Consider the following 13,080-nt stretch of genomic DNA (forward strand, 5'->3'; position numbering starts at 1 on the left):
AAACCATAATAAGCTTCATACAGCAACCTAAAAAACGACTGGAGTTTATGCACTCAAAAGTTGATGATTTAAATCATTTAGTTCAAACTCCACTTTTTGGAGTTTAAGTTTCAAGCCGAGCTTTTACTCATTTCCGTAATATTTCACTCAAGTAGTTTAAGCGGTACGATATATTAAAAATCTCCGGTCCACAAATTGTAACAAATTCATAAATCGCAAATTGTAAATTTCAATTTTAAATTTATAAAGTATAATAAAATTCTATTCATTAAAAAATAAATGAGGGTGGTTCCATCACTTTACAACCAAATTGCAATATATAATCCGAACTACTATATTTTAACGCAAAAGGAGATATCTGCATTATAAAAGTATCGTTCGCTTTATTTATTCATATTTGGCTGTGTTAACAGATTTTTATAACAAAAATTTAAATCAATTGATTTGGTAGTAAAGCCAAATACAAATAAATATTATAAGGACATTAATCGATGTTTTTGCTTAAACGAGGTCATTCTAATTGTTGGTTATAATAATGTCTTTATAACACACCGTTTTTTAATTTTCTCTCCCTGGGGATAATCACCTCATATTTAACAATTTTCCCATCCGATAGAATTTTCAAAAAATGTCGGTATATTTGGAGGTGCGTTTAAATAGTCTTATGGATATGCTAACAGGTCGATTATGACTAACAAATATGTGTGCTGCTGTGTGCTACTAAAATAGAGTCTCTCGCATGGGCTTGTGCACCAGGGCGTGTTGTTCGGAGTCGCTGGAGGAACTTTCGGCGGCATTGGCGGCCGTAAAACTGCCGCTCACCCGCCGACTGGCCGAATTCTTGCGCTTTTTGCGCTTGCCGCGCTCCAGATCCTGATCCGCGTCCGATCGGGAGGCACTCGATCGATTGTCGTCCGGCAGGGACTTCAGTTCAGGGCCATCCAGCTCCTGGAAGTCGCTGGCAATGGTGGACGACGAGGGCTGCTTCTTGGCCGCGCTGAAGTAGTCCTCGATGGCGGGATCCAGTTCCAACACCGGACTCTGCTGCAGCGTGTACACCTGGGCGCTCACTTTTAGGCTGGGCGGTGGCAGCGATGGCTTTGGCTTCCTTTTGGCAAACGGACTGCCACCCTTGGTGCCCACCTCCTCGAACTCCGGATCGGTTAGGAACTCCACGCTGTCGGCCATCATGTTGACTCTCTTGAAAGGCGGTATCTCGGCAATTTTCGGCTTGCGCTTCGTATAGGGACTATTCTCGTAGCTCTGGAAGTTCCCTATCTGCTCGGCACTCTGCAGATTCTGGGTCTTCAAGTGGGCCGCCGGGAAGCGGGAGTCCTCGATGCTGAATCGTCGGCTGCCCGACTGATTGTACTCCATGTAACCGGTTCGCCTATACGGTCCATACTGGGCCGTTCTCTCCTTGTCCCGATTCGAGAGCATCTCCACGCTGCGGAATCGCTGGCGGGAGTCCAGCTGCAGTCCATCCTCCGCCTCCGCCTCCGATTGGGAGCCCTCACAGTCGGCCTGCGTTTGCGATCGTCTCAGCTTGCGGGAGTTGCGGGCTCTTTGGGGTCCCGAGAGATCCATCATTGACTTCACTGGCCTCACCAGCTTGGGCATTCGCAGGGCATCTTCGTAGGAGGGCAGCAGACTGATCTCCTGGGCATGCTGCAGACTGGGAGTGGCGTCCTCCAGCAGGATACGTTCGTTGAGGTCACGTCTTGGGGTGGGGGAAATTAAATAGTGAAAGTACAAGTAAACAGCAGAGAATCCCTTACATGCGTCGCAGTTCATCATCGTTCTCCTCGAATTCCCGTTCGCTGTTCCGCAGCTTTCGCTTCCTGAGGAACTTTTGCAGACAGGCATAGGACAAGACAAGGACACCCAGCACCAGGAGGGTAATCATTATAATCGACCAGGCCTTCTCGCCATTACTACTGCTCCTGGCATTGACAATCCACACATCCGCGCAGGCGAACTCCCAAAGTTTGCCATAGAAAATGGCAGGAGCAGCACAACGCAAGTGGTTTCTGTCTTTTATCTAGAGAAAAATAATGAAAATCAAGGAGTTGATCAAATTAGAAATAGGACTAGCAAACCTTGGCTGGCTTGGATGTCAAATAGTCGTAGAACTCCACGAAGAGCGGACTGTGGCAGTCGCAAATCCAGGGATTATCGCCCAACCACAACTGATCCAGGAACTTGTTGCCCCCAAAGTAACGCGGAGGAATGGGACTCGTCAGTCGATTTCCGTTCAGATGGAGATCCGCCAGCTCGGGGAACTCCCTGAAGGTGTTGTTGCGTACAGTAGTTAGCCTGAAATTTCAAACCATTTGCTCACAGTTATTTAAAAAAAAATATATAGGGCTAAAGTCCACCTGCAGTTGGCCAGATTCAGTTGCTGCAACGTTTCCGACCTCATAAAGCTGGGTATATCACTGATTAGATTGTTGGATAAGTCCAATTTCTGAATGGCCGAGAGACTGGACAGTGCCGTGCTTTCAATCGAGGTGATCTCGCACCAGCTCATGTTTATGGTGCGCACCGAATTGGACACCAACTTGGTCAACTTCTGCAGCACATTTCGACTGAGATTGAGCTCGACCAGCACATCGTTGTTGCGTATCACATTCCTGTCTAGCCGAGCTATTTCATTGAAGGCCAGGCTCAGCACTTTCAAACGCTTCAGACTGGCAAAGGCATCCTGGCCAATGAGGCGTAGCACGTTCTCGGAGAGATCCAGCACCTCCAGCATGGTGTTGTTGGCAAAGGTACTGGCGTCCACCAACCTCAGAAGATTGCCCCGCAGGCGCAGCTCCGTCAGCTGGGGCAAGCCACTCAGTTCTATGGCATCCAGGTTGCAGAAGGACACATCCAGGCGTCGCAACATGAAGCTCAGCACGGGATCCTCCGAGAGGCTGCCGAACTGCAGCTGCGTATTGCGGGACAAGTTGAGGGCCTCCAGATTTCGCATGGCATCGAGGAAGAAGCCGTGCAACTCCTGAATGCTGCAGTTACTCAGGTCGAGGGCCCGCAGTGTTCTCGAAGGCAAGGCTGCGATTTGGGCCAGCTTATTGTTGGCCAGATTAAGGCGTTCGAGGCTGGGCAGCTGATTCACCAGCTGGTCTCCTCCAAGCGTGGTAATCTCACAGGAAGATAGGTCCAGTTCGGTCAGGGACTGACTGCTCAGCAGATCAAAGCTCTCGCCGTTGCCAAAAGCGCCCAATCTGTTGCCATTGAGACCCAAACGCTTCAGGTTCGGGGCAAATTTGAAGGCCTCATTGGGACTGAGTGCTTCCCACGAACCAATTGAGTTATTGGCCAGCAGCAGAGTTCTCAGGGAAGTGAATCCAATCAGAGTCTTGCTCCCAATGGCTGAGATGTGGTTGTTGGAGAGATCCAGATAGAGCAGAGAGTCTATGTCCGCATATTGGGTGGGAAACTCCGCAAACTTATTGCCGGACAAATCCAAGTGCTCCACGGGAATGCCTTCGAAGTCGGGATAGGTCCAGAGACTCCTACTCGAGCAGTCTGCATACAAACTGTCCACCACCCAGGTGCAGCGACAGGGCCAAGGACAATTGATGGCCACGCTGGAGGAGATGATCCCCGAAAGCAGCAGCACCACTGCCCAGCCGATCCTCATGTCTGCAATGTAGATGAATGAAGTTCACTTAGTTTCGAGCACTGCTTTACTGCGCATGCATTTTAATTAGATCCCTATCAGGGCACTTTTTGTTTTCAACTTTTTGTCTTAAACGCAATTTGAAATTGCGACGATTTTTAGGCCTTAGTGACGTCACAATCAGAACGGACTTATTCACCTGTTGAATTATTGCGGCTCGTATTTCCGATTCGGACTGCACTCCTCTTATCTTATCACTTACAAAACTAGAGCACCCAAACAGAAAAAGAAAGGGCTAAATAACTCGGATTCGAACTGAGCGCTCTCAAAACTATATAACCGATTTTAGAATCTAACGGCCACTCCGATGCAGCCACGCCCTCAGTATTTTACACCTTACGGTTAGTTTTTTTTGGAATTCCAAACTACTTAATGGGGTTTTTCAAGAGGGTCTTCGCGCAACGACTGCTCTAATACTGCCCGACCGAGGAAAATTACTCACCTGCTGAGCATCGGGCATTCGGCATCGGCATCGGCTTCCTCAGCGACTGATAAGATAAGCCGCTGATAAGACAGCCGTTTTCATGGGGCAATGGCAAGTGTGGCAAAGTGCGCAAATAGTGTTTTTCCCGGAAAAACTGTGTTGGTTACGGAATTCGAATTAATACTAAAATATTTTAAGCGGATTTTAAAACCCCACAACCAAAAATTGTGGCCATCTTCAGGACAAAACGAGTATGACTAACGTTATAACGAAAACAAGTGTTAAATGTGGAAACTTATAACATTATTTTACACCACACGCACTATTTAAATAGATTTACGTGCGCTGAGCCCTAATCTTGAAAAAAAATATTTTTTCCGTTGGGTATTTAGATTATTATCGGTTTTGAACCCCCATAAGTGGAGACTGGATTAAATCATGTATTAAATATAAGAAATTTGCACACTGAAATCTATTAATGAAGTATAAATTTATTAATGTATAAAAATAAAGTTCACATTTCGAATCAGTTAGAATAATAAGCCATGTTTGAATTAATAGTTAAATAGTTGTTGCAATGCTTTCATAAAGGAAACTGTTTGGAAGATTTTTAAATATGATAAATTTGAGAACCTCCTGCGAAATTTACCAAACCTATCCTTGATGCAAAAAGAATTTATTTCTTTAAATTAAATATTACAACAAAAAATAAACAAAATATTAAAAATTTCCGAGTAAGTTTGGTCTTTTCTGCTTCAAACCCAACCATTACGTTTTTGCTATTTATTTACAACTTTAAAATCATTTTTATACCCTTGCAGAGGGTATTATAATTTCAGTCAGAAGTTTGCAACGCAGTGAAGGAGACGTTTCCGACCCTATAAAGTATATATATTCTTGATCAGCATCACTAGTAGAGTCGATCTAGCCATGTCCGTCTGTCCGTCCGTCTGTCCGTCCGTCTGTCCGTCTGTCCGTCCGTTTATATGCAAACTAGTCTCTCAGTTTTAAAGCTATCTGCATGAAACTTTCCCAAATGTTGTCTTTCTATTGCAGGTAGTATATAAGTCGGAACGAGCCGGATCGGACGACTATAGCATATAGCTCCCATAGGAACAATCGGAAAAATAAATGAAAAAAAATTATAACTTTGCTGTTTTCTAATTTTTTGTTTAGTTCTTCGACATATAGTAATGGTTAAATATTTCCGATTTACGGTTTAAATTTCATCAAAATCGGTCGACTATAGCATATAGCTCCCATAGGAACAATCGGAAAAATAAATGAAAAAAAATTATAACTTTGCTGTTTTATAATTTTTTGTTTAGTTCTTCGAGATATAGTAATGGTTAAATATTTCAGAATTATGTTTTAAATTTCATCAAAATCGGACGACTATAGCATAGAGCTCCCATAGGAACAATCGGAAAAATAAATGAAAAAAAATTATAACTTTTCTGTTTTTTAATTTTTTGTTTAGTTCTTCGACATATAGCAATGTTTAATTATTTCAGAATTATGGTTTAAATTTCATCAAAATCGGACGTCTATAGCATATAGCTCCCATAGAAATAATAAAAATATATAAAATAACTATCTTATAATTGAGCTGCAAATCATCATAGTTTCAATGTTTTTCAGCATATACTCAAGTAAATCATAATTTAAATGTTTTCAAAAGTGTTTAATTCATGCAATAGCTGCAAGGGTATATGAACTTCGGCTTGCCGAAGTTTGCTTTCTTTCTTGTTTAAAATGCACTAAGTACTCTTCCAGCATGTGTCAACAAATCAACCGTGAGTATTACGGGCTGGCAACAAATGGAGTCGTTTAAGACTAAATAAACTTGTCACCCGGTGAAGTGCAACTGTTCGAATGGTGAATGCGGGCCCAGAGCCAGACAACTCCTTCGTCTTCAACTCCAGCTGGCGCTGATAGGGCATTAAAATTACCCATTCCGGCGGAGGATTCGGACGGAGTGCAGCAGCGACCTGCAGACACCCGTAACCGGATTTATCGTAATGAAGCGTGAGCAAAACAGAAACGACGCCTCAGACGACAGCGCGATAAAGATGCAGTGCGAGCCGAGAAACAAGACGAACCCATTGCCAGGGCACAAAAATAAAAATCAGGAGACGGAGACCCAACACTGATGTGTTGACAGCAACATATTTGCGGCTTGATTACGGTGAGGAGCGGTAAGGCAACCGGAAACATCCGAATCGTGAAAAATATAAAGAAATGAGGGCAGTCGTAAAAGTGCAAACGAATCGTATATACACTAAAAGCCAAGGTCCGAACGGCTAAAAAAGTTTTATTAATAAAAGTTATTTGCAACGGTAATTATATAATTTGGATCTTATAGGTCCAAAAAAAGTAATTATCTCTAGCTTTGTTCAAAAAACATATACTTTGTTATAAATAAAACTCAACTCAAAAAGAAATAATTTGTTTTAATTTGAAATAAAACTCTTTTGCATTTTTTATAATTTTTTGTTGTTAATAAAAGTTCTCAAACCATAGCAATATATTTTCAAAGTCAAATAAAAGATTTTTAAAAATGAAGAGTTAATAAATATAAATGCATACTTTAAAATTAGTTATGTATTTTATTTTAGCCTACTTTAATTGTAAATAAATTTTTAATAACGGGTACTGAAATCTTAAAAGCCAATAATAAATATTATTTTGTAAATTGAAAACTTAAATTTCGGTTAGCAGATTGATTATTGTGTTATTTTAAGCCTTTAAATTAAAAATAAAAATTAAAAGCTAAGCATATGTACTCTTTCAGGTTTCCACACTCCATAGAGTATTTTTAAGAAAATGATTTTAAATGGTTAGCGACGATACAAATAGAAATAAGTTGATGCGCAGCTTTCAGCGGTTGGGGGAAATCCAGGAGCAGAGGGCAACAAAGACATTCAAGGAGAATGCAGAAGTCAGCGTAATGCCGCGACTGATAAGCTTGTCAGGATACGACCCACTCCCCCCTCGCCCCCTTCTTTTGGGTTTTTCCAAACTGTTCACTATTGAAAGCGATTGTGGGGCGCAATTTTGAATTCGGTTGCCACGGATAAGTGCAAGGGATAATGAGCAGGGATGCGCAGGACTGCTCTCTCTCTCTCTCCCACCCACTCACTTTTTTCGTGTTCTTGCCGTTTTAATGAAGCGCAACGGCTTTGTTGCCGAGACGCCTTTTGTCCTGCCACCCCACCACAACCCCCCTTCACCCCCCGTCACCCACTTTCCGTGGGATAATTAGCGGCCGATGCGATGCAAAGTCATCGCCGACGTTGGGAATTCGCACAGTTGAAATCACAAGTTAATGCCGCACGGTCCAAGGACTTGGTCCTTTGTGTGTTCTTGTTAATGGATTGATTTTGCTTTTGATTTTGATTTTAAATTTCTCCCGTCTTATCTCTGGACTGACTTAGAGCTCTGGCGGCCTTCGCACCGTTTTATTGGGCAATTTCCAGCGGTTTTTTAATAAGAAATGAAGTGCTTTTTATTTATTTTCGGAGCGTTAAGTCGGGTGGACAAGGGAGCGCGGTCCGCGGAATACCACCCGGAGTGCAGTCAAAGTAAAAGTTAAGTTGAATGACAGCTGCGGTGTCGAGAGATAAGCACACCACCCACTCACCCACTCAGCCACTCAGCCACCCAACTGTCCATCTGCCAGAGGCGGCTAAAAACGGGGCACTGATAAAGTGAAATGCGAATTCAGGTGAAGTCCGGATGTCCTGGCGAGCGGGAAATGGACATGGAGTGGCAATGGCAGTGCTAGCTTAGCATTTCCGCAGATGTCATAAAGATATCCCTGCCATTATGACTCTTCTAATCGGCCTCATCAGTGGAATGTGGGCCACACACTCCCGCCCCCCGCACAAACGAGCTCGCATTCCGGGCTTTGATTATATTTTTATGCCTTAAGATTCCATTTTTATTGTCACGGGGATGGAGAGAAACAATTTGCTTCTATCTGCAGGACGATACGTCACAAGGAGTACCATTTTTGATACACAAAACCAAGCGCATAAACAAGGGGTGGGGGTGATAAAGCAAGGCAGTAGACCCCCCCAATTTGCATATTCTTAGCCTCGGAATGCCTTATAGACAATTATATTTATTATTCAGTTATGCCGCAAAACGGGGTGGGTGTGGACTGAACCAAAGACATTCCCAGTTAATGCTTGCCATTCTATTCTAGATTTCAGCTGGAGTCAAAGAGAACGTTCCTTGTACAAAATATCTTGAATAGCAATAAATTTCGATTTTCGTCCACTTAAATGCTTTATGAATTATAAGCTTAAGACGCGCCAACCAAAACCACCCACTCACCCTCTTCTTTTGGGAAAGAGGTAGGGGTAGGGGTAAGGGTAAGGATAGGGGTAAGGGTATGGGTAGGGGTAGGGGTAGGAGTGCACCTTACGCCGAAAACTTTCTTCTCCTGACAGCAGGCAAAGATTTAGACAAAGACCAAGTCTAGAGCAAATGCCAGCTACTGATAGCAACTCCTGCCACCTCGGGGGTTGGGCGAGATTTAAAAAGCCAGGCCGGAATGCCATCTGCGGGGGGAGGGAGAAGGGGGCACAAAAAACCAGGAACAAGCCAAGAAGAGCCCAAGCCTTTCGCCAGGCCAGGCCAGCAAAGAATGCCATAAATCAATTCGTATTAGTTTTATGAAATTTATACCTGCGGCGCACCACCAGCCAGCAGACATTGCTTTGGCCATGGCGAAAAAGAAAGTCGAGGGGTTGGGGAGTGTAATTGGGTGTGGGAGGGGGAGTGGGAGTGGGCCAGAAAGTCCTTCGGCGGTTTAATGAGCAAATCTTTTTTGGCAACGCCATCTCGGCATCAGCAGAAAGCGTTTGGCGCCAAGCGTTTCCAATTAAAAGCATAATTCATTCACAGGGCTTAGTCTTCAGCCTCACTCTGAGTCACTCTCGCAGTTGCCGTAAGGAAAATAAAGAGCCATGCATGCGCAAAACATGAAAAACCTTTAACATGTTCACTTAGTTTATTTTTGTATGTAAATAAGTCAATGACAATCCATTTAAGTACTAATTAATTTAAGTTTACATCATATACCCAAAATAATTATAGTAGTTATTTGACACCATTTTATTAATTTACAATTGTATTCATTTTGTAGTAAAACCTTTTTGTTAAAAATAATTAAATATTTCTTTATCATGAATTTATTTTTTAACTTTTTAAATTAGAAACTTAATATAAATTCTTTTTTTCTTGAATTTGAAAAATTTCAGTTTCAAAATAACGGTTGAAATAACGGGCATTGAAACATTTTTTGGTTTTTAATTTGTCTTCATTTTTTTTCTTTACAACGTAATTATTATGTACTAAACTTGTTAAAATTATGATAGTCCCCTTTTATCCTTTAGTCCTTTAAACTCCTATTAGTTTATTTTAAATATAAACAAGCTTAAAAAATATTTACATATTTATAAGTTTAAATAGGTGAATATGAAATGAATAAAATGTAGAATTAAGTAAGGGCGTTTGTGAAACTTAAGAAGCATTTATACATTCTTTAATTTATTAATTTCCATTTCTTCGTTGAAAGATTGTAAATTATTTGAAAAGTCGCCCAAAAAACGTCCATACAGTCCTTTCTCTTCAAGAAGATTAAACACAAAACCCTGAAAATAAATATTAGAATATTTTCCACCTTTTAGTTGTTGATCGTTGGACGTTGCCCAGTGGCATAAATGAATGGAAACCTTTGAATTATCGCCTGACAATGGGATTATCATTTTTACATTTTTCTGCCTGCCCAATGGGCGGGGGGCGGGGGTGGTGTACGTGAGCTGTGGGTGGGATGTGGGCCAACAGTCGGCCTTGGCTTAGCCTCCCTGGGGGGTAATTCACAGTTGCCATAATTATCATCGTAAATTATGGCCGAGTAAAAGTTTTGGATTTTATGAAAATGAATTGGGATTGAGCTCGGGCTTGGCTCTCTGGGAAAGCTAAGGCGGTGAACGGCAGCGCATGAATATGAATCCGCAATTGATTTAAATAGTCCTAACAGGCAGGACGGTAAATCACGCAGCCGACAATCCAGCTTGTGCATCTTCCACCACACCACCCACTTGCTCCTAGAGCAACAATTTTTTGGGGCAATAATCTGGCGAACCGGAGCCAGAGGAGTGTCATAAATAATAATTAAACAACTCGCGTTGTTAAGTCTTTTTATTACGCGCCCAAGACAAACGACAGTTGACAGCGGGAAGGGATGGATGGGCTGGCAGGGATGCAGCCAAAAGGATAAGGTGCCAAAAAGACAAGACAAGACAAGGGAAGGCTTAGAGTGGTAGCATGTGCGTTGTGCCCCCACACCCACACACACACTCACCAACGAAGGAAGCTCAATTTTCCGCGCAAATACTTTCCCTGCAGGTCCGGAAGAGCACATGAGCCAGGACAGAGGATTCCGGATGGCAGGGGCTGTCTGCCCTCGCATCCTGTTCTCCTAGGCAGGTGCTTGTCCCGCTTCACGGGGGATTTTAAGACGCAATTAAGATAATAAATAATAACCGCCCAATGCAGGCGCAGGATGGGCGGAATGTGAGGGTGTCGTGAGCTACTATGTCCTGCCGCTCACTCCCCAATTTACCCCATCGTACGTGTCCCCTTAAGCCCCCCTGTCATGTTCTTAGGCAAAATCTAGATACGACAGTGGTCGTTTTGCTTCTGACCCGGTCCTTGGTGGGTATCCAGATAGCCTCTTTCGAAAGCCAATTTTCTAAGTCATCGCGACACACTTCTGGCCCAAGCGAAATTATTATGATTTGATGACCTTAATTAAAGTATAGGCGGTATCCTTTTGAGTGTTTCTTAAATAAGTTTATAAGTCCTGTAAATTATATATAACAAATGTTTAATGAAATACTTTTTATCTAAGTTTGTTTTATTTTTGTTTTATAACATTAGATTTAATAATCCATATAACATTTAATAGGCATTCAGCGTAAGACATTTCCAGTGCTACGAAATGTTACCTACGACTCTTAATATTAATATATATAACATAATATATATATAAATTATTAAAATTAAAAAGAAAAACAGAAACAATTTTGGTTCACTCTTTGACGTTGGCTTTAAGTGCTTTCAATGATATATGTAAGTACGGCAAAATACTGATTGTCTTTAATCCAAAAACGTCTTTATAAGCTTCCTAATAAAACTGGACAATTCATTACTCATTCCAATCATTGGCCTATTTTTGTTTTTATTTCCTAAAGGTCCTCATTAACTAATTTGTCCAAGATGAAGATGTCTGGCGGAATGGAGAGCTGCCCTGTTCTTTCTTTCCCTATTTTCTCAGAGTTTCTTACCCTCGACGGTCGTGTAAAGTGAATGTCACAAATCAAAGCGGAATTATTATTACTTATGACCATTTAATTGGACTTGCGCTGTATTCATTTGACTTTCGTTACGGTTTGTTTGCGCACTCAATTTGGCAAATGAATCGCCACCGCCAACTGCGGGGGTGGTGGGTGTGGGTATGGGTTCTAGGTGGTTAGGACAAGCCACCGGCGAACCAACCACCGCACCGCACTGTCAACTATTTTGGCTCGCACGCTCATTAGTTTTATTGCCCCGCATATCAGTCAAAGCCGCAAAACTATTTATGTCCCACCCTTCTGCAGTATTTACCCTCCTCACGCCGCTTTTGTCCTTTTTGGCATTGCAAGAGTCCTTTTTGTTTCGGTCGCTCTAATTGCCGCCAAGAAATTTGTCTTTGAAGGCTAATGGTTATTTGGTTTCTAGAGCTAGTGGCGCAGTGATCTCTTCAGCTGAATTCGATAGATATATCAATATATTTTCACTGGTTCGGGCACCACTTAATTATGATTGCATTATTCAGATTTATTCGCCATTTGGCGTCATTAAGGCCATATGAAAAAGTTTTCAAAAGCAAGATTTATGCTGCCATTCCGCCGAGGACCCACCTTTGAGCCATCTCGAAAGTTGGCCAGCAGCCGCAAGTGCGGCGTAGTTAACTATGTAAATGTTTTCTTTTCCGCTCGCCTCCTGTTTATGTATATTTACATTTAATGCCCCTCGAAAGCCAAGCTACTCCCGCCCCACCGCCCACTGCTTTGACCTGCAGAGTGGGCGTGGCTGTAATTTCATTCGTGAGCCAACCACACAGAGCGCTGGAAAGTGCTGGCAATTTTAATTAATGGATAAAGTTATGCGGAATTTTCGTACATCCCACCGAGGGTTTTCTCAGTTAGAAAGGAATTACATATTTTGAGTAAATATTTATGCTTCCGAGAAGGGCAAATTCTGGAGCTGGAAATTGCCGAAATGATTTACTTTGTGGTGTAGTTTTTTTTATTATTTTAAATGCATGAGAAAATATCGTAAGTTCTCTTCAGCCCAGAAGTATGCAACAGATTCGCACTTTATTACGAAATCCATAAATAAGCAGCTAGTCCAATATGCTGCCGCCCAAAGATATGCCATAAATTTGTACTCTAGCGGGCTCACTCCTTCCATACAATTTTAATTTAAAAGTTTGCGATAACAAATGATGCACATCCCCTCCACACACACCCACACGTGTACTTAGAATAAGAAATAAGAAATAATGTTGACTGCTGATTTAGTAACCGCGCAGCACCCAACCCCCAACCCCCGAACCACAGCCATCGCTATCTAGGAATGTCTGCGGGATGTAACAAAGGCGAGCGAAATAAAGAAATGGAAATAAGTAAACTTTGGCGCTAATAAATTGTTTCATATCTGCGGCCAAAGAATGGGAGAGCGAGCGGTAGATAACTCATACGCCCCGTGCCACAACTCACGCCGAGAAGAAGCTAAATGTGCTGCTCAAATTGCCATTTTTCCTTCGTATTTCGTACATATGCATATTTATTTCCCCTTTGCTTATCAGTGACTTACCAAAAAAAAGTATAAAAAAGCAAAGGAAATAAAG

General features: G+C 42.2%; 1 protein-coding gene across 2 annotated transcripts; it reads right to left on the reverse strand.

Moving 5' to 3' along the window:
• Positions 1-613: 613 nt before the first annotated feature.
• On the reverse strand, positions 614-4,147 carry LOC108149062. 2 transcript variants are annotated; one of them, XM_017276408.2, is made up of 5 exons: positions 4,128-4,147; positions 2,379-3,648; positions 2,100-2,316; positions 1,779-2,041; positions 614-1,720 (listed from the first exon to the last, which is right to left on the reverse strand). In XM_017276408.2, exons 2-5 carry the CDS (start codon positions 3,644-3,646, stop codon positions 721-723), a joined length of 2,748 nt encoding a protein of 915 aa, XP_017131897.2. In that variant the 5' UTR covers positions 3,647-3,648; positions 4,128-4,147; the 3' UTR covers positions 614-720. The 2 variants fall into 2 exon arrangements, with proteins under 2 accessions (XP_017131897.2, XP_017131898.2); XM_017276409.2 differs by lacking the exon at positions 4,128-4,147 and adding an exon at positions 3,825-4,113.
• Between the last annotated feature and the right edge of the window lie 8,933 nt (positions 4,148-13,080).

This window comes from Drosophila elegans, unplaced genomic scaffold (assembly GCF_018152505.1).
Source record: "Drosophila elegans isolate 14027-0461.03 unplaced genomic scaffold, ASM1815250v1 contig_520, whole genome shotgun sequence".
NCBI lineage: Eukaryota > Metazoa > Arthropoda > Insecta > Diptera > Drosophilidae > Drosophila > Drosophila elegans.

Bases quoted from the DNA above. Each gene is read 5' to 3' on its own strand.
- LOC108149062 (XM_017276408.2), bottom strand. From the start codon at position 3,646: ATGAGGATCGGCTGGGCAGTGGTGCTGCTGCTTTCGGGGATCATCTCC. The intron at 2,042-2,099 runs GTTTGCTAGTCC...ATTTTTCTCTAG, and splicing joins TGACATCCAAGCCAGCCAAG to ATAAAAGACAGAAACCACTT. The intron at 1,721-1,778 runs GTAAGGGATTCT...CCCCACCCCAAG, and splicing joins GATGATGAACTGCGACGCAT to ACGTGACCTCAACGAACGTA.